The sequence below is a fragment of the Pleurodeles waltl genome, chromosome 6 (genome assembly GCF_031143425.1).
Source record: "Pleurodeles waltl isolate 20211129_DDA chromosome 6, aPleWal1.hap1.20221129, whole genome shotgun sequence".
NCBI lineage: Eukaryota > Metazoa > Chordata > Amphibia > Caudata > Salamandridae > Pleurodeles > Pleurodeles waltl.
The window spans coordinates 193,039,398-193,061,739 of record NC_090445.1 but is presented as its reverse complement, the minus strand read 5'-3'; the positions used below and the strand labels follow the sequence as shown (position 1 = coordinate 193,061,739).

The 22,342-nt window shown below is 44.0% G+C and overlaps 1 protein-coding gene across 5 annotated transcripts in view; it reads left to right on the top strand.

Moving 5' to 3' along the window:
• The window catches only part of ZNF652 (zinc finger protein 652), a 292,555-nt gene that overhangs the window by 190,250 nt on the left and 79,963 nt on the right, over positions 1 to 22,342 (top strand). For all 5 annotated transcript variants that reach the window (XM_069237791.1, XM_069237787.1, XM_069237788.1 and 2 more), the window contains one exon: positions 10,309 to 10,424. In XM_069237791.1, coding sequence (XP_069093892.1) covers positions 10,309 to 10,424 — 116 coding nt within the window. The remainder of the gene's footprint in view (positions 1 to 10,308; positions 10,425 to 22,342) is intronic.

Below are 22,342 nucleotides of genomic sequence, written 5' to 3'. Positions count from 1 at the left end.
GCGGAAAACCTTTATAATATTGGTAGTATTTATTTCCAGACTTCAGTGAAACTAGCACTCTTAATAGCCACCACATTATCCAGAGTGAAGATATGCATCCTTCAGCTTTACTATCGTACCCGTAATACTAGAGTGGACCTATTTACAAATTTAACAGACCAAATGGCTGTGTGTACACGGCTATAGGGGTCAATGTCTTAACTACTATGAAAGAGATACATAATAAAAATAACTTAACTCATTCAGCGACATCAGTATAACAAACTTATTCTTAAAGAATAAACGGTCTAATAAAATAAACTGTATGTTCAGATTGTATTGCTGGCATTGGTTTAATTATGAAAATGTACCTACAGGTTTGTAAGATGTATCCCAAAGGTGCAATCTAAACTGTTTTTTTTTTATCAACATTACTGTTACTGATGAGCAGTATGACAATCTGTACATAATATTGGAAGTATCTATTTCCAGACTTCAGTTAAGCTAGCCCTCTTAACACCACAGACATGAAAAAATACTATCTCGCTCACTGTTTAATAGTCACCACATTATCTATTGCAAAGATACGCATCCTTCAGCTTTGGTGATCAGACCCTTAGTAGTAGATTGGATCACAGAATTGCACCGCTTAGCATGAGTGTAACATTTACAAATTCAACCGACCAAATGGCTATGTGTGCACTTCTATGGGATCCATGTCTTAGCTACTATGAGAAAGATACAAATTAAAAATAACATGTTCGATGGCATCTGTCGCTGTAGATACGCATGTTCTGCAATAGCTCGCCATCTGGTGTTGGGCCGGAGTGTTACAAGTTGTTTTTCTTCGAAGAAGTCTTTCGAGTCACGGGACCGAGTGACTCCTCCTTTTGTGTCCATTGCGCATGGGCGTCGACTCTATCCTCGATTGGTTTTTTTTCCGCCATCGGGTTCGGACGTGTTCCTGTCGCTCCGAGTTTCGGAACGGAAAATTAGCTAATTTCGGAAGATTTTCGTCGGTATTGTTGCGTTCGGGATCGGCGTACTTAGATTCCACACCGCATCGAAGATCGGAGACCTCCGGTGCCCTTCGGGGTAGTTTTTTTTTTCGATCCTCCGTCGGGGCCTGGTCGGCCCGACCGCGTGCTGAAGAACGCCGATGGAACGGACCCCGTTCCGTTTCTGCCCCAAATGCCACAATAAATACCCCTACACAGACCAACACTTGGTCTGCAACCTGTGCCTGTCACCTGAGCACAGCGAAGACACCTGCGAGGCCTGTCGTGCGTTCCGGTCCCGAAAAACACTCCGAGACCGTCGAGCCAGAAGACTTCAGATGGCGTCCGCACCGACAGCCCAACGAGAGTTCGAGGAACAAGAAGAGGAAGGTACCTTCTCGATCCAAGACTCAGACTCCGAAGGATTCGACGATACACAAACCGTGAGTAAGACGTCGAAATCCACTCAAAGGAACATTTACAAGGCCCAGGGGACGCCACTGCCACCAGGCCATGGCTCGACCCATAAAATCGGTGACCGACCGTCGGCACCGAAAAAGGCCCAAACAGTGCCGAGATCGTCCGACTCCGGTCGAGACACCGGCACGCAGCCTTCTCGGGACCGAGAAAGTGCTGGAGACAAGCCTCGACACCGAGATGCCGGTGTGGACACGGCTCGACGCCGAGACAGCGGCACCGAAACAGATCGACGCCGAGAGGTTTCGGCCCCGAAAAGGAAAAAAGTCACCTCGGAGCCGAAAAAACACGCAGACAAAGTTTCGATGCCGAAACAGACTGCAAGCAACCCAGCTTCAGGCTCTTATACAGAAGAGCACTCGCTAACCTCCCAAATGCAAAAGCATAGGTTTGAGGAAGAGCTACAAGCAACTGATGTAGACCATACGCAAAAGCGTATCTTCATTCAGCAGGGGACAGGAAAAATAAGCACCCTTCCCCCCATTAGGAGAAAGAGAAGGTTGGAGTTCCAGACGGAACAAACACCACAACCAAAAGTGGTGAAAAGAGTTACACCACCACCCTCTCCTCCGCCCGTGATTAACGTTTCACCAGCACAAACTCCATCACACTCCCCAGCTCACACCACCATGAGCCAGGGTGACCAAGATCAGGACGCATGGGACCTATATGACGCCCCAGTGTCAGATAACAGTCCGGAGGCATACCCTACAAAGCCATCTCCACCAGAAGACAGCACCGCGTACTCTCAAGTGGTGGCTAGAGCAGCACAATTTCACCACGTCAGCCTCCACTCAGAACAGGTCGAGGATGATTTCTTATTCAACACACTCTCCTCCACCCACAGCTCATACCAAAGCCTGCCTATGCTCCCTGGTATGCTCCGGCACGCAAAAGACATCTTTAAGGAGCCGGTTAAAAGTAGGGCAATCACACCAAGGGTAGAAAAAAAGTATAAGCCGCCTCCTACGGACCCGGTTTTCATCACTACACAGCTGCCACCAGACTCTGTCGTTGTAGGAGCAGCTAGGAAAAGGGCCAACTCTCACACATCTGGAGATGCACCACCCCCAGATAAAGAAAGCCGCAAGTTCGATGCAGCTGGTAAAAGAGTCGCAGCACAAGCTGCAAACCAGTGGCGCATCGCGAACTCCCAGGCACTACTTGCGCGCTATGACAGAGCCCACTGGGACGAGATGCAACATCTCATTGAACATCTGCCCAAGGACTTACAAAATAGGGCAAAACAAGTGGTTGAGGAGGGACAGGCCATCTCCAACAACCAGATCCGCTCCTCCATGGACGCTGCAGATACAGCTGCACGGACAATTAATACATCTGTAACTATCAGAAGGCATGCATGGCTCCGAACGTCTGGATTTAAACCAGAGATTCAACAAGCAGTTCTCAATATGCCTTTTAATGAAAAAGAACTGTTCGGTCCAGAAGTGGACACAGCGATTGAGAAACTCAAAAAAGATACGGACACTGCCAAAGCCATGGGCGCACTCTACTCCCCGCAAAGCAGAGGGAATTACAGCACATTCCGTAAAACGCCCTTTCGAGGGGGGTTTCGGGGTCAGAGCACGCAAGCCAGCACCTCACAAGCAACACCGTCCAGTTACCAGGGACAGTATAGAGGAGGTTTTCGGGGACAGTATAGAGGAGGGCAATTCCCTAGAAATAGAGGAAGATTTCAGAGCCCCAAAACCCCTACTACTAAACAGTGACTCACATGTCACTCACCCCCTCCACACAACACCAGTGGGGGGAAGAATAGGTCATTATTACAAAGCATGGCAGAAAATCACTACAGACACTTGGGTTCTAGCAATTATCCAACATGGTTATTGCATAGAATTTCTACAATTCCCTCCAAACATACCACCAAAAGCACAAAATCTAACAACACACCATTCCAATCTCCTGGAGATAGAAGTGCAGGCACTATTGCAAAAGAATGCAATCGAATTAGTGCCAAACACACAAATAAACACAGGAGTTTACTCACTGTACTTTCTGATACCAAAGAAGGACAAAACACTGAGACCAATCCTAGACCTCAGAGTAGTGAACACTTTCATCAAATCAGACCACTTCCACATGGTCACACTACAAGAAGTATTGCCATTGCTAAAACTACACGACTACATGGCAACTTTAGACCTCAAGGATGCCTATTTCCATATACCAATACACCCATCGCACAGGAAATACCTAAGGTTTGTATTCAAAGGAATACATTACCAATTCAAGGTACTGCCTTTCGGATTAACAACCGCACCAAGAGTCTTTACCAAATGTCTAGCGGTAGTCGCTGCACACATAAGAAGGCAGCAAATACATGTGTTCCCATATTTGGACGACTGGCTAATCAAAGCCCATTCGTTCATACAGTGCTCAAATCACACAAATCAGATCATACAAACCCTCTTCAAACTCGGGTTCACCGTCAACTTTACAAAATCCAACATTCTGCCGCGCAAGGTACAACAATACCTAGGAGCCATAATAGACACATCAAAGGGAGTAGCCACTCCAAGTCCACAAAGAATTCTAAATTTCAACACCATCATACAACGCATGTATCCAACACAAAGGATACAGGCAAAGATGGTATTACAACTCCTAGGCATGATGTCTTCATGCATAGCCATTGTCCCAAACGCAAGACTGCACATGAGGCCCTTACAACAATGCCTAGCATCACAGTGGTCTCAAGCACAGGGTCACCTTCTAGATCTGGTGTTAATAGACCGCCAAACTTACCTCTCGCTTCTGTGGTGGAACAACATAAATTTAAACAAAGGGCGGCCTTTCCAAGACCCAGTGCCACAATACGTAATAACAACAGATGCTTCCATGACAGGGTGGGGAGCACACCTCGATCAACACAGCATACAAGGACAATGGAACGTACATCAAACAAAACTGCATATCAATCACCTAGAACTTCTAGCAGTTTTTCAAGCACTAAAAGCCTTCCAACCAATAATAGTTCACAAATACATTCTCGTCAAAACAGACAACATGACAACAATGTATTATCTAAACAAGCAGGGGGGGACGCACTCCACGCAGTTAAGCCTGCTAGCACAAAAAATTTGGCATTGGGCAATTCACAACCAAATTCGCCTAATAGCACAGTTTATACCAGGGATCCAAAATCAACTCGCAGACAATCTCTCTCGAGATAATCAACAGGTCCACGAATGGGAAATTCACCCCCAAATTCTGAACACTTATTTCAAACTCTGGGGAACACCTCAGATAGACTTGTTTGCGACAAGGGAGAACGCAAAATGCCAAAACTTCGCATCCAGATACCCACACAGACAATCCCAAGGCAATGCCCTATGGATGAACTGGTCAGGGATATTTGCTTACGCTTTTCCTCCTCTCCCTCTCCTTCCTTACCTGGTAAACAAACTCAGTCAAAGCAAACTCAAACTCATATTGATAGCACCAACTTGGGCAAGGCAACCCTGGTACACAACGCTGCTAGACCTATCAGTGGTACCCTGCATCAAATTGCCCAACAGGCCAGATCTGTTGACACAGCACAACCAAAAGATCAGACACCCAGATCCAGCATCGCTGAATCTAGCAATCTGGCTCCTGAAATCCTAGAATTCGGGCACTTACAACTTACCCAAGAATGTATGGAAGTCATAAAACAGGCCAGAAGGCCATCCACCAGGCACTGTTATGCAAGTAAATGGAAGAGGTTTGTTTGCTACTGCCATATTAATCAAATACAACCATTACACACAACTCCAGAACATGTAGTGGGTTACTTGCTTCACTTACAAAAATCTAACCTGGCTTTCTCTTCCATTAAAATACACCTTGCAGCAATATCTGCATACCTGCAGACTACCTATTCAACTTCCCTATATAAGATACCAGTCATTAAAGCATTCATGGAGGGCCTTAGGAGAATTATACCACCAAGAACCCTACCTGTTCCTTCATGGAACCTAAATGTTGTCCTAACTAGACTTATGGGTCCACCTTTTGAACCCATGCACTCCTGCGACATACAGTTCCTAACCTGGAAGGTGGCATTTCTCATCGCCATTACTTCCCTAAGAAGAGTAAGCGAGATTCAGGCGTTTACAATACAGGAACCTTTTATACAACTACACAAAAATAAAGTCGTCTTAAGGACCAATCCTAAATTTTTGCCAAAGGTTATTTCACCGTTCCATCTAAATCAAACAGTGGAACTTCCAGTGTTCTTTCCACAGCCAGATACCGTAGCTGAAAGGGCGCTACATACATTAGATGTCAAAAGAGCATTGATGTATTACATTGACAGAACAAAAGACATCAGAAAGACTAAACAACTCTTTATTGCATTTCAAAAACCTCATGCAGGAAACCCAATTTCAAAACAAGGTATAGCCAGATGGATAGTTAAATGCATCCAAATCTGCTACCTTAAAGCTAAACGACAGCTGCCCATTACACCAAGGGCACACTCAACCAGAAAGAAAGGTGCTACCATGGCCTTTCTAGGAAACATCCCAATGCAAGAAATATGTAAGGCAGCCACATGGTCTACGCCTCACACATTCACCAAGCACTACTGTGTAGACGTGTTATCCGCACAACAAGCCACAGTAGGTCAAGCTGTATTAAGAACATTATTTCAGACTACTTCCACTCCTACAGGCTGATCCACCGCTTTTGGGGAAATAACTGCTTACTAGTCTATGCAGAACATGCGTATCTACAGCGACAGATGCCATCGAACTGAAAATGTCACTTACCCAGTGTACATCTGTTCGTGGCATCAGTCGCAGTAGATTCGCATGTGCCCACCCGCCTCCCCGGGAGCCTGTAGCAGTTTGGAAGTTACCTTCAATTATTTATATATGTATCATCTCAACCTTAAATAGGTGCATACTTAGTCACTCCATTGCATGGGCACTATTACTACAATACAACTCCTACCTCACCCTCTGCGGGGAAAAACAATCGAGGATAGAGTCGACGCCCATGCGCAATGGACACAAAAGGAGGAGTCACTCGGTCCCGTGACTCGAAAGACTTCTTCGAAGAAAAACAACTTGTAACACTCCGGCCCAACACCAGATGGCGAGCTATTGCAGAACTTGCGAATCTACTGCGACTGATGCCACGAACAGATGTACACTGGGTAAGTGACATTTTCAAACTCATTCAGTGACATCACTATAGCAAACATTCTTAGAGAATGAACAGTCTAAGAAAATAAAGTGCACTGTAAGCTCAGTTTGCATTGCTGGTATTGGTTTAATTATGAGAATGTCCATACAGGTTTGTAAAAGTTAACTCTTTTGGCTATTTATAATGCTTTCAGAATCATCCTTGATTACATACAGATGCATGCAGAAGAATGACAGCAGAATTGGTGATTTATGTGGAGTCAGTGTAAAATCATGGAAAATATATTAAGGGCCCCATTCTTTAAGTCTCAAAAGTGCATGTACTGGCCTTGCATGGGTGCAGATATAGGTCTGATTTTCACAAGAGTTTACAGAAGTAGGTCTGGAAAACATACTCCTAACAAACTTAAATAAATTCTAGTTTTTTATGATCAAATATACATTTGTATAATTTCGTCATTGGAAAATCTGCATGCAAAGAGCAAATTCACATTGATTTTATTTTTTTCTCTTCACTCACCTTTTTTGCGAGAAGGCAAAGTCACTTCCTACCTTGGAAAAAGGTTTACTCTTGCCCTTATCTGCAGTACATTTACTCTTTTCTAGGATAGAAAGGGTTGGAGAAGAGTTGTTGAATTCCCTTACATATAAGACATTCACACCCCTGTGAAAATTGCTCTTACAGAAAGCAGTACAAAGCCAACTTTTACTAGCTTAAGCCAAAAGTACATGTGCACATAGCGTAGGTAATTGAGCCCATAACATTTGATTCTGACAGTGGCTTGCAGGATTTATTTAGTTGTAAAATGAAAACCATTAATTTATCTAGCATTTGGTATATACTGACCTTATAGCAAACAAGCGAACTGAGGCAAGAGATTTCCCCAAGAATTACCAGTTTTAGTTAAGGGGAGAAGGCCAGACTGTGAGTGGTCTCGTTGGCCCTCATTAGGTAACCTAAGCACTGAACTGCAAGTATAATCTGGATACAGTAACATTTTGTGATGGAGTAAATCCTTAAAAAATAAATTTTCCAAAGCAATTTATGAGATGCTTCATTGGAAACTAAAGAGCAGTAATATGATTAGAACAATCATATACACTGAAATGAGCTTTCATCAGAACACTGGCATAATTAAAGTGCAGGCATATTCACAGTTCTGTGGTGGTATGAAAGTTGGTATAAAGAAAATCCATTCATTCATTCATTCATGTCTGGGAATGTTCCAGGATTTGACATAAAGAGAAATGTAATATGTTAGATGTCCAGTATAATCATTAAGGTAGCATAATGAAGGCCTTGCTAGAATTTAAGCTCTAACAAAATAAGTCCTGGCATAATCCCAGAGGATATTATCAAGGCTTTGATGTGAGAACAATTCTATAATTTGTCATCTCATTACATGGTACCAAATGGAGGTGTGAACTATTTTAACAGGACAGGTAGATTTCAAATGCAACGCGTCCTTTGGACAAGTAGATCTTTTGTAAAATTCCACACCCCTGCATGAGAGTGCATTTATGCTGTATTTGCAATGTTCTCTATCAACATATTTCTGTCTTTTCGTTTTGTATTAGATGTGACATTTGACCATCATAATTATTTTAGATTGCTTTAGCAAATGCTGGGTAACCCATGCTTTCTAAAGCTTCACACAGTAAAAAACACTCAAGATATTCAACAGTGGCTTGAGCAGTGCAATGTTATGAACTTTACACTGCCCTAGTTTCATTTTACAACTGATGAGCTTTAAATCAATTCATATTTGATAATGTAAGCTCATACTGCCAAAATGCACCAGCTACATCTGTTTAGAAAAACAAGATTAACCATTCTAACCACATACTTCTGCAATGTTCTTCAGTCACTGGTTCCGTTGTATCTGAATGGAGGAATCTCTCTCCTTGTTGTGCTGTCAAAATTAAGGTAAGGGTCCTCATCTCAGCGGCCCTGCAAAGGAGTAAATACATTTCATGTGTTTGTTGTTAATTGTCATCAAATGGACCTCAGCAACAACCTTAAAACGCCCAGCAGCTGGAGAAATACAGTAAATGATGAATGGTTATTGTATGATGCAGGAAATTCTGAAAGCCATCACATTTATAATTGCTGTTGTACTCTTGCTACACCTCATTGCTTGAAGACATCAGTTTCTCTCCTCCACAATATTCCATACACAATGATACTTGGTGGAGGAGGTTCTGCTGAGAGACCTGATGAAACTGCTTTATTTATCACCATAAAATTATTTTTCTCTTTCTGTATAGTAAATGGTATTGTTTTCTGAGCATTCGATGTACAACTGTCTGATAGCTTATATAATTAGCTATGCTTAAACTCTTTAAAAATTGAAAAGTGTCAGATTCCTGTATGTTTTCAGTTTGATGATAGCCTCCTTTCCACGCATAGGAAGCTTACCAGCTTCTGTGTTTCCAGATATCTGTGGATTTCGGGAGTGGATGATTCATAGTGCAGCTGTTGTACAGTTGTGATGCCACCTTGTTTTGGTTACCATAATTGAGCCAAGGAGCACATGTGGTTGCATTGGTCAGGCTGCTAGTACAGGGTTGCGATCTGATCCTTACCCTAGTTTACAAACAATTTGACAGTCAAAGCTGCCAACCCTAACTATCCTGATAGTAACTCAAACCACCAGGCTCTCCCTTGCTGTCAGTCTCTGTAAACTCTCTTTATCATCAGTCAGTCTCGTACCCTGGTGGACCAAGGACAGTTGTTAGCACATGACACTTTGCAATTCTACTCATGATCATATGGCAGTGTTTATGGCGGATAAGGTATTGATACAAACTTTAATCTTTGGCCATTTATTTGTAAATGTATATTTTTTTTTTTTTTTTTTTTAGATCATCTAATCAGATTGTTCACCTGCCAATGAAATGCTTGTTGTGTCGAATGAGTAATTTGAAGAACTACCAGGTTTTTCCTTGGTGTCAGTCTCTATAGACTCTCCTTTTATATTGTACGATGTCATACCCTCGTGGACTAGGGATAGTTTGTAGCACATGGCACTTTGTAATTTTATCCATGATCCTACGACAGTGTTAATTGTGGATAAGGGATTCACACAAACTTTGATGCCTGGTCATTTCTTTGTAAATTAATTTGTTTTTTTAAGCTCCATCTAATCAGAATCATCACCTGGGTATGAATTATTCGTTGTCAATTGTATTGACACAAACTTTGTCTGCCCGTCTTTTTGTAAATTTAAAAAAACAAATCCTGCCTACATAATGATTGTCTCTCTTGATCTGCACTTGATTTTGCACTGTACATTTCGTAGAAGAATAGCATTTTTAACTCCGTACATTACTACTGCAAACAATAGTATTAGCTTATGCAGTTAGCAAGTGTTTATAGATTTTAATTTTCAGTCATCTTGCCAGAAGTTCCATGCCAAATTGTGGACCTGTTGAGTTTTCATCTGCTAAACGATATTATGATGATTAAGTGACAACGCATTTGCACCTTATATGGTTTTAGTTTTTACGATTTTTTTTTTAACAGCCCATATGAGAATCATGCGTACTGTTTCTTTAAAAACCTGTTTGCTTTTTTACCGACTTTATTGTCTAAATACAATAAATTCGAAAATCTAGTGATGAAACGTTTTCCTATGTCTTTTATATTGCTGCTGCATACTTCTACTCGTTGTTAATTCTACTTCCGTTTTGTTTTTCAGCACATACAAAGGATATGCCATTTACATGTGAAACTTGTGGGAAGTCCTTCAAGCGCAGTATGTCTCTCAAAGTGCACTCCTTGCAGCACTCTGGGGAGAAACCTTTTCGATGTGAGGTGAGTTGAATTCAGTCAAACAACCTTCAAACAAACAGAAGCGCCGGTGATTTTGGAGATGTATTGCTGGTGTTATAGAGAGCTCAAACTCACCGAATGTACTACGTATGTCTTTATTTGCCAGTGGCTCTTTATTGGGTTTTAAGGCATGTATAGACAAATTAAAGCAAGAAAAACAAGTGAATAATTAATCAGTTGAGTTATACAGCAATTAGAGTGTACATCACATCAGGGTTGGGTATATCCACAGTACTATTAAGAGAACAAGTCTATACGTCCACAACTGCCACCATTTGACACAGTACCTTGAATATAGATTTATCTGATAGGTTGTGTGTCTATCCTAGAGATTCCGTACGTTTCATCATAGAAATGAAAGATAAGGCCCAACAGATCATAACTATTTTATGTGGTCAGTGTGAAAACGACCTAGCATCTCTACTGGAAAGGACGTATTGGCCCTATGTGTAGTATGTTGTCGCTCATTTGGGGCAGGGGGCTCTGACTCTAGCCCAAAGAAGGATAATAACATCGCACCTGGAATCACTCAGTGGGGTGAGGGTTATTATGAGCCCATGCCACTGTAAGCTGTGTGTCTTTATAAGCAGGTTGTGAGATGTGTTTTTGTAAACGTTCCTGCTTTTACACCAGTTCGTTTTTGGTTTCTCACCAGAGCACCGATTTTTATATATTTAGATTGTTTTCACCTGTATCTGCACGGAAGTGGAAATTGTCACCTGCGATATAATACCCATCGTTATGAATGGGAGTTCTATTCAACCCAGAAACCTCCTTCCTAGTTAGAAATAGGTTTGATGTAATCACCAGGATCATATAGCAATACAAAAAGATAAATTATGGAATGCGAAACATTGCCAACCCTTCACCCCCAGTCACGTATCCAGTTAAATCCGTCAGCATTTTTGCTCATGCCGCCCCAGTTTGGACCCAGCCATATGTATTCAGTCTCAACCCTGCTCACTTTTTAAAATAGTCGGCCTGAACTGCCAGATAACGTCCTCTCAGGTCCGGAAACAAGCATCCTGGGACCGGTGTCTGGGTGTCACCCCTCATGAGCCAGGCTATCGTGAATCCAGTGGCACAGAGAGCATGGGACTCTAATCTGGGAGTACCCTTCTAATTTAGGGCAACTATAGCAACACAGAAAGTTGATAGACGGTATGCTCAACATTGTCATCATCCACCCCCAGTCACAGATCTGGGTTGAATCCATCTTTTTTTTGCATTGACCATACCAATTCAGTTTGGACCCAGCCATGTGCAAATCAGTCTCGACCCTGCTCCCCATGGGAACAGTCTCACCCGAACTGCCAGGCCAGATCCTCCCTTAAGTGAAAACAAACATCTAATCCAGTGGCTCAGTGCAATTTATGATGAAGCATGACACCTAGTGGCTGACAATGCCATTTATGAACACATATAAACACCCCTTCAATGGTATCCTTGAATTTAATTTTTTTGTCATTTTAATTTTTATTTTGGTTCATTGAAAAATTAAAAATTTAAGAATGTAAAATCACTGACAAATATACTTCAAAAAAGGTTTACGTGGATGTGTGTGGCAATTTTTAGCTGTGGGACAATACACCACACTTTTGGTGTTTTATTGCTTTTTAGCACATTGCACATTAGTTGCACGTTTGTAGATTACTGCTTTGGAAATGATGAATGTACAAAATTTCACTTTTGCGAGTAGCTGGAATGGGGCAATTTTATCAGATTCACAATGTTGGAAACTGGCTTTTTCATGTAACAAATTCATTGCTACTTCTGTAGATTTATATTTGGCAATAGACATTAATTTATGAAGAACATAAATCCAAAAACAGTTACAGGTTATCAAGACAGTGCATTTTTCAGCATCAAGTAATGGTTTTCTGGTGGTGATTATATGCCATTAACTGGAATGGCTTGTATTCTTTGTGTGTAGTCGCTTTAAAACAGTACATTTATGATTAGCTACTGCCCAGAATCCAAGCCAACAAATGGTGGAGTCCCGTAGGGCTCTTCATTGGGTCCTGCCTGTTTAACATCTAAATTACCCCACTGGCGAACCTTCCTCGTTTTATTCAGGTGACATGCATTGTTGTGTCATTTGCAGCCAGATCCATAATTATTAGTCCTATTCTTTATCCTGTACAATTTACCTTTTTTTTTTTTTTTTAAACCAATCAGGACTGGGCTTTATGCAGTAAAGCACTGGTTCCCAAACTGTGGTACAGGGACCCTTGGGGGTCCACGACTGCTTAGAAAATTAAATAATATTAACAGATTAAGTCTCTAGCTTCCAGTAATAACTCAGTAGAGTGGTCCCTGGATTCCAGTAATGATTCAGTGGGGGTCCCCGGGTTCCGGTAATAAAATTGGGATCTACAGAAGGCGGGAACCACTGCAGTAAAGGATTCTCTTGTATGTCCCTGCACGGAAATTGAGCTGGTTTATTGCTAACAATTCCTCACATTACCTGCTCAAGATAGGAGAACTGAGCTTATTTCTATCTACCACCTAAATTATGGAACTCTATCTCCGCTCAACTTATGATTGAAAGTCATTTGAAGCTTTGTAAGGGTTTTAAGACCTCACTCTACCACTAGATTACTTTGTCACTAACTTTCCTAGAGCAGGGACACCCGTACAGGAAGCCGTTTGCACTTTATGTGTGTGTTAATTTGTTCACATGGTCTTAAATCCTTATTTATTTCTAATCGTATTTCTAATAATGGATGTGTTGTGCACTAGACTTCATTGAGTTATTTATGCTTATTAGACCGCTGTATGAACTGCAGACACAGTTATCCCTCTACACTATTCAACAAAAGAACTTCACTTATTTTACAACTTATTCCTCCACTGTACTTAATTATGCATTTTTCGATGCGGAGTCCTAACTAGTCTGCCAAGATTCCCGTTGAAATGGGACATAATTCAGACACTTGCCTATAGACAGACCTACAGATCCCACTATTGTGTATCCATTTATGGGTGGAACTTGTACTACATCCGGTCTGCTGTCTAGAGCTGGGGTATGGTATCATATTTTCCAGTAGTTTGGGGTACTCACCCAGAAATCTTAATCTTGTATGTATTACTTTGAGAGTGGAGAAGTTCTGTATGGCTTAGTTTATTTTTTTGCATGTGTTGTGCATGCGTTAATTAAAACCATGCAAATATTTATAAAAAGTTCAAAACAAAACTGTTCGTAAGACTTAAAATGTAATCATGGTGGAGGCACAAACCTTATCGTCCCTGAGATGTCTCCATAAGCAGTATTAATTCCTAAACACTGATGAGGGTCATGAAAGATGTTTATGGTGTAACCACCTCCATATTATTTTTAGAAAATCTACAGAGAAATAAGTTGTTACAGTTTTCTTCCATCACATCCATACATTTATTCAGAGATTCCACCAGTCGTAAATCAGTCCAGCAACTCTCTAAAGGTTTAAACACCACTTTCTTTAAAAAAAAAAAAACAGTGAACCATCACTTCTCTCGTAGGGGATTTCCATGTATAGTCATAAGCATTGAATAGTTCCGCGCGCCTGCGGGGACCCCGGAGCACTGATGTGAAGTATATTCTTAAGTGCAAACACCAGCCGTTTAAAGAAAAGGTCTGTCAAAAAACACTTAAGAATAACATTGTGCAGCCTATGTGAACAGCTACACAGGCCAAATTGTTGAAAAGAAAATCAATAGTAGTGTAAATTCATGTTCAAACACCTATTTATTCTAGAAATGTAATAACAAATACATTCTCATACTTTATTTACACCTCTGATGAGAATAAAACAATGCAGGGCAGTGTAGCCCATAGGCTGCCATTATACAGAATGTAAATAGAGCTGTGCCTTTAAGAAAAGTAAAGTCTTCCTGTTTCCCATCATGCACAGCAAAAGGCAGTTGCCTCAGTTCTTTTTTCCGGCTCCTGCTGACAGGACCCTGAAGCATTGAGCTCTACCTCACAAAAGCTTTTGTGACAGAAATTCATTGAAATATCTTCTGAATTTCATTTTCACTCGACGTTTTTACCTTTGAGTGATCATTTTCTACTGATTTCTGTTAAATTCTGACAGAATTTTGAGGTTTTTCTAGTTAGAAATGCCTTCACTTTTTGATAAATGTCCTTCTTGTGGAAGAAAGAAGGCTAAAACAGATTCACATAGGGTCTGTATAATTTGTCTTCCATCCAGCCACAAACCGGAGTCGTGTGACATCTGTAAAACCTTCTCTAGAAGAACCCTTCGTGACAGAGAGAAGATCCGACTCCAGGCGAAAGAGGACAGGAGAAAAAGTGGCCATTCCACTACAGAGCGAGGAGAAGGTCAGACTTCTACCAGGGCTCAACCTGTTTCCTCCATGACTCCTTCCAGACCTGCTGAAAAACGACATAGATCTCCGACGACGTCGAGAGCGTCGACGTAGAAGCAGGGAACGGCGCCAACATGTTCGCCGTCGAGGAGTGCTTCGCCGGCGAGAAAACGACATCGTTCGCCGTCGACAGCTATTTCGCCGTCGAGGCGGCGAAGACACCCGACGTCGAGAGGATCTGGGTCGCCGTCGACACGGCGAACACAGTCCACGCCAAGGAGATCCGAGTCGGGCTCGCCGTCGACACGGCGAGGGAGATCGCCGTCGAGAGAGAGTGTTCGCCGTCGGAGGCGTTCACCGTCACTGCACCGAAGTCGAGGTTCGTCGTCGAGAGGTTCTCAGCGGCGAGACGAGTCGACGTCTAGAGGCACTCGGCGTCACCGCAGTTCGACGTCGAGGAGTGCTTCGACGTCGAGAAGACCATCTAAGAGGCCTAGAAGGGTTTATACAACCTCAGAATCCTCGGCCTCGCTTATCCTACTTCCAGCATCACCACAGCTCTCACAAAGGCAGTCGCCTTTACCACAGACGCCGGTAACACCTACGGCTCCTCTTCCGGCGCCTCCTCCAGAACCTGTTCCGAGGACTCCAACGCGATCTGCAGGGCGTTCTGGTTATTCCTCGAGACGTACATCTACCTCATGGCACCGTCGTCAATCACATCATGGACATTCTTCATCGTCCACACGAGACTACTCTCCAACCTTATCAGACTCACCATCCCCAAGAGTGTCTCCCATAGATGATGTCAACACATTTCAGGAGGTCTTAGTGAGAGGGGCAACCAAGCTGAATATCCCGCTAGCAGCTCCAACCCAATCGACATCAGTAATCTTTGAGACCTTGCATCAAAGGACATCTTCACGACCTTTACTTCCACTGGTTCCGGGTCTTATTGAACCGGCAATGGACATTTTTCTCACGCCGGCTACAACAAAGTCTGCTCCTTCCAGACTCATTAAAAAGTACCGTCCACCAGAGCAAGATCCTCTATTCTTGAGGTCGGACCCAGTACCAGACTCGGTAGTTATAGTGGCAGCGAAGAAATCGCATTCGACGTCACCGTCTTCCTCTGCTCCCCCAGACAAAGAAAGCAGAAAGATCGATGCTGCAGGAAGAAAAGTATGCTCGACGGCATCTATCACCATGAAAGCAGCCAGTGCCACTGCTTTATTAGGGAGATATGATCGATCCCTCTGGGACTCTATACTACAGTTCTCAGAGCATCTCCCTAGGGACAAAAGGGAAGATTTCCTAGAGGTCGTGAGCGAGGGAGCAATGGTTTCTAACCAGATCATAAGTGCTGCGGCAGATGCTTCAACTCTATCCGCACATAACTATGCTCATGGTATAGCGCTCAGGAGACATGCATGGCTGCGGCTTACATCGCTTAAACCCGAAGCACAGCAGAGGATACAGAACCTGCCTTTCTCAGGCTCCACTTTATTCGGCTCTCATGCCGATGATGAGATGGCCAGAATGAAGTCGGAGCTGGATACCTTAAAAGCGGTAGGCATAGAGCGACCTAAAGAACAGCGAAAGGGATTCCGCCCATATCAAAGAAGACTGTTCACCCACAGGTATCAGGCTCCACATTGGTCGTCTTCACGCCCTCAGCAACAGCAGCAGCAGCAGCATCAGAGGGGCTTCTCCAGAAAGTCGACAAGGGGTCGTTCAACACCTCAGACCCAGACACCTCGACAAACTCCCACGTCTAGGCCCTGAATCTTTGCTTCCCCCTCCTCCGTTACCCACTCCGGTAGGGGGAAGTATCTCAAATCATCTAGACGAGTGGCTACGCATCACAACAGACGCCTGGGTATTGAATATTGTGAGACATGGTTACGCTCTCAGATTCACCAGTTCTCCACCATCTGTTCCACCCAAAACAGCCAACCACCATCTCGAAGCTCTGCAGTTAGAGGTCAATATCCTATTGCAAAAAAGAGCCATAGAACCCGTTCCCATCAGCCAACATGGGAAGGGGATTTATTCGAGATATTTCCTTGTACAGAAAAAAGACAAACAAGAGTTTCGTCCCATCTTAGATCTGAGGACAGCAAACAAATGGATTCGCAAAGAAAAATTCAGGATGTTAGCCTTACACCAAATTTACCCACATTTACGTCAGGGCGACTGGCTATGTGCGATAGATCTTTGCGACGCTTACTTCCATATCCCAGTAGCCAAGAAACATCGAAAATTCCTAAGGTTCACTGTCGGAAAACGCCATTACCAATTTGCAGTTCTACCGTTCGGCCTAAAATCAGCGCCAAGGACTTTTTCCAAATGCATGGCGGTAGTAGCCGCCCACTTGAGGAAACAGCGAATATTCGTCTATCCCTATCTAGACGATTGGCTCATAAAGGCCTCCAGCTATCTCGAGGCACAGCAGCATTTCGAATGGACTCTACAACTGCTACAAAAACTTGGTCTTCAAGTCAATCTTCTGAAATCAACAGCAACACCTGTTCAGAGGTTGCATTACTTAGGGGCCATTGTAGATACCAAGCTAGGAAAGGTGTTTCCTTCGGAGGAACGACGGTTATCGATTCTCCAAAAGTGCAAATAACTGCAGGAAAGACCTCAAGCCACTGCAAGAATAATAGCTTCTCTACTGGGCTCGATGGTCGTCTTGTATCCATCTGGTTCCCAATGCTCGTCTCCATATGAGACCATTGCAGGAAAATCTAGAGGATCAGTGGTGTCAACTGAGGGACGATTGGGAGAACAAAGTCCTGCTGTCTCCTCACACCCTACAATCCCTCAAGTGGTGGTGTTTGCCCAGCAATCTCTTGGTGGGGATTCCGTTCCAACAACGACCTCCATCTCAAACCATCGTAACAGATGCGTCACTGCTCGGATGGGGGGCGCACATGGAACATCTTCGAGTCCAAGGCGAGTGGTCACAGAAAGAGAGTCTCTATCACATCAACCTGCTGGAACTTCGCGCAGTCCACCTTGCGCTCAAAGCCTTCCTTCCCTCTCTGAGAACGGAAACTCTCCTTCTTCAGACAGACAACGTGGCCACTATGTACTACGTGAACAAACAAGGAGGCACCAGGTCCAGAATTTTATCCAGAGAGGCCCAGACAATCTGGCATTGGCTTCTAGCCAGGAACCTGTCGCTAGTGGCAACTCACCTGCCCGGCATCCAGAATGTTCAAGCGGATGCCCTCAGTCGGGTAATAAGCGAGAACCACGAATGGGTACTACACGACGACGTCGTTCATTCCATTTTCGCACTCTGGGGTACCCCTTCTACAGACCTATTCGCAACCCCAGAAAACAAAAAATGCCAAAACTTCGCCTCCAGATATTACCATCCAGGGACACTGGGGAATGCCCTATGGATAAGCTGGTCAGGGGCATTTCTTTACGCCTTTCCACCGCTTCCCCTGATTCCGGCAGTTCTCCAGAAGCTGTCCAATGCTCAGACCAAAATGATCCTAATTGCTCCGGAGTGGCCACGCCAGTGGTGGTTCCCAGACCTTCTTCACCGGTCACTCAAACCACACATCAGGCTACCATATCGCCCGGACCTTCTCACGAAGTTCAGAGGGCAGATATCTCATCCCAACCCCTCATCGTTGAGTTTGGCAGCATGGCTCCTGAGCTAGTGCAATATGGACATTTGAACTTACCTCAGGACTGTATGGAAATTCTGAGGGAAGCAAAACGCCCTTCCACACGATCAGCCTATGCAAGCAAGTGGAAGAGATTCTGCATTTGGTGTTTACACAACAACATTGACCCGGTTTCTTGTGGAGAACAATCTATCTTACCATACTTGTTAAGTTTGGCAAAATCGGGCTTACAACTGTCGTCAATAAAAGTTCACTTCGCGGCGAGAACAGCATACAGAAAGAGTCCTTCACAAACTTCCTTTTTTCGGATTCCGATTATTAAGGATTTCCTAGAAGGTTTAAAAAAGGTTTTTCCTCCCATTAGAAAGCCTTCTCCTCCATGGGAACTGAACGTTGTCTTATCACGTCTGATGCTGCCGCCATTCGAGCCGATACACAAGGCATCGCTGCAGCATCTCACATGGAAAGCTGCTTTTCTGGTGGCAATCACTTCAGCGCGTAGGGTCAGCGAAATCCAGGCCCTTTGCGCTCAGGAACCCTACACGGTTTTTCATTCTGCAAAAGTGGTAATGAGAACTCATCCAAAATTTCTACCTAAGGTAGTCTCCGACTTCCATGTGAACCAAACAATTTCATTACCGACTTTCTTTCAGAATCCAGCTACTCCTGCTGAGAGAACTCTGCACTCTCTGGATGTAAAGAGAGTATTGAAATTTTACTTGGACAGGACAAAAAGCTTACGAAAATCACAACAGCTTTTTATTAACTATGGCCCAATCAGAACAGGTTTGGGCACATCTAAACAATCTTTATCCAGGTGGATTGTTTCATGTATAATGTTATGTTATCAGTTAGCAAACAAATCCCTTGGTGGTAGACCAAAAGCCCACTCGACCAGAGGGAAAGCAGCTACTGTAGCCTTGATGAGAAATGTCCCTTTGGCAGAAATATGCAAGGCTGCCACTTGGAGGTCGGTCCATACCTTTACTAAGCATTACTGCCTTGATACAGACGCTAGGGCAGATGCTCAGGTTGGACAGGCTTTGCTCAAGAATTTGTTTGCATGATTCATGTTTTTCTCAGTATTCTTATATCGACTCCACCGCGGCTATGGGGATGGGCTTGCTACTCTATTCAATGCTTATGACTATACATGGAAATCCCCTACGAGAGAAGGAATGGTTTCTTACCTGTAACTCCAGTTCTCTCGTAGGGGTATTTCCATGATAGTCATAAGCAACCCTCCCTCCTCCCCGGTGGAGTTGACATAGAACATGAATATTATGGAGGTGGGTACTCCAACAAATGTTTTGTTTTTTCTTCATGTCAGGTAATAGCCTCCAAAAAAGAACTGAGGCAACTGCCTTTTGCTGTGCATGATGGGAAACAGGAAGACTTTACTTTTCTTAAAGGCACAGCTCTATTTACATTCTGTATAATGGCAGCCTATGGGCTACACTGCCCTGCATTGTTTTATTCTCATCAGAGGTGTAAATAAAGTATGAGAATGTATTTGTTATTACATTTCTAGAATAAATAGGTGTTTGAACATGAATTTACACTACTATTGATTTTCTTTTCAACAATTTGGCCTGTGTAGCTGTTCACATAGGCTGCACAATGTTATTCGTAAGTGTTTTTTGACAGACCTTTTCTTTAAACGGCTGGTGTTTGCACTTAAGAATATACTTCACATCAGTGCTCCGGGGTCCCCGCAGGCGCGCGGAACTATTCAATGCTTATGACTATCATGGAAATACCCCTACGAGAGAACTGGAGTTACAGGTAAGAAACCATTCCTTCCTGGGTGTTAGAAAGATGGTGGGTGGCACAACATGTGCAACAGCGTTTCAGATCTGAAAAGTTGGTCGTTTCTTTGAAGCATTCCCTTCTAAATTCATGCAGTGGTAAAAACAATTCTGAAATAAGCAGATTTATTGACTGGTAGTAATTTTATCAGATAAACAACCATATCTGATAGAGACTTCTAGCCACAGATTCCTCAGTTTACAATTATCCCCAGGTATCAGACTGGATCTGGATATTTTTGGGTGAGCAGTACCCCTGTGCACCGGTAAGTGGTGTCATTCGGCGCTGGAATTAACATCCGCGGTGCTTATGTTGGCTCCACCCCAGCGTAATGACATGAGTTTTTATTTCCATGCCAGTCAACACAGATCTGGAGAAGCGCTACCCTCAGCTACTTTTTGACTGACCTCTTGTTGGACATTTTTTGGAGACATTGTCTTCTGGTGTGCCAAGGATGGCTACAAGGAAGGCTGGTTTTAAGCCCGTGGCACCTGTCACCGGCAAATGTCGGTGACTGACCCACTTCGCCTACCTCTGGTGCCTCTAGCGCGAACACAATGACAAGATCTGCGTCTTTTTTTCTTGCCATGCAACCCCAAGGCCTTGAAGGAGCGATTCCCTCAAGCTCCTTGACACTCAACGAGCGACCCACTGAACACCAGTCATATGGATGTTCAACTGAGTCCCACAAAAAAGATAAACAAGAAGTCAAAGAGGTCTTTGTCTTCACCCATCTGTCAGTCATCCGATGCGACATGGGAAAGTCTGCATTCAAGGCCTGCCTCTGCAGTTGAACCAGCCCCTGGGCAGTCTCCGAGCCTCTCTGAATTTCCTGGAGTGACTGCTGGCAAACTCCATGAGTTTTATGTGGCCATGCACCTCATATTTGGGTAACAGGTCCCTGCTGGTATGCCCTTGGGTTCTGGGGGTTCTTCCCCCGGAGCCAGTCAGTCCTCTTGAATCCTTGAATGGATCTGGACCAATGCCTGTCGAACCACCTCGAACTTCCCCGGCGCCGATCCTACAGCTGATGTCCCCTGCGGCACCACCCCAATTCTTATCTCGGACACAGAGCCTGATGGTCATCATCTGACGTAGACTCTGCCTGCTGAATGGAGCTATTCCATCCAGACCGATGCCTGAGCCCTATTTTTATGGGTTAGGACTTGTGGAAGATTGGAAAAGGCCATTGTACCCTTATGCTTACCAGTCCTAGATCCAAACAACGACCACTAGTGTGAGGATATGGCAGGTGCCAGATACTGGCTTGAATTCCAAACCCCCCCCCCCACCCCCACCCCAACCTTCTCCTCCCCTTTCTCTCCCCTCCCCCTCCTGGGGCTACAGAGGATGGGGTCTCTGTTGCAATGGTGGTAAGGAGGGTGGCCGAGGACTTCAAGCCTTCATGTTCCCTCTATGACTGTCAAGACGAACCACTGGACCGAGATGCTTCAGCCAGGAGTTACCCCTTCCGAACCACTTCTCCATTTTATTGAAGCCCTCACAGATTTCCTACTCTGGACCTGGTCCAAACCCTGCAGAGGGGCTCTTGTGAATAGTCAATTGCCCGCTGCCATTCCCCTGCTCCAGGGAACCCCCCCCGCTACTTCCTAACCCACCCCAGAAAACTTGGTGGTCTAAACCTCCACTTCCAAAGGAAATCCAGACGCATTCACTACTCCTCCACTAGACAGGGATTCCAAGAGGCTGTATGCTTTAGGCGTGATGTTTTCTTCTACCAGCCTGGAACTGCCGTCAGTGAACACAGTGTGCTCTTTTGGCCATTATTCTCACTCAGTCTGGAACTCTAGTAAACAGGGGCTGCATATGGTCTTGGAGAAGGCCTGAGTCATACTCTCCCTAACTATTGCTGACAGGAGGGACTCATCTAAGTTTGCAATCCACTGTGGGCTGGATACGATCGATTTCTTCATCAGTGGCACTTATTCACCCTGTCTAGTTGAGAAGCATTGGCTTTTCAGGGAATGTCCAGGCATCGCTCATGGACATGTCCTTTGATGGGGTCCCTTCACTTCTAATACGAGGTGGACTCAGTGCTGGAGCACTTCAGGAACAGAAGAGCACAGCAAGGTCCTTGGGCCTTTCTATGTCCCCTCTCCAACTCCAGTCTGC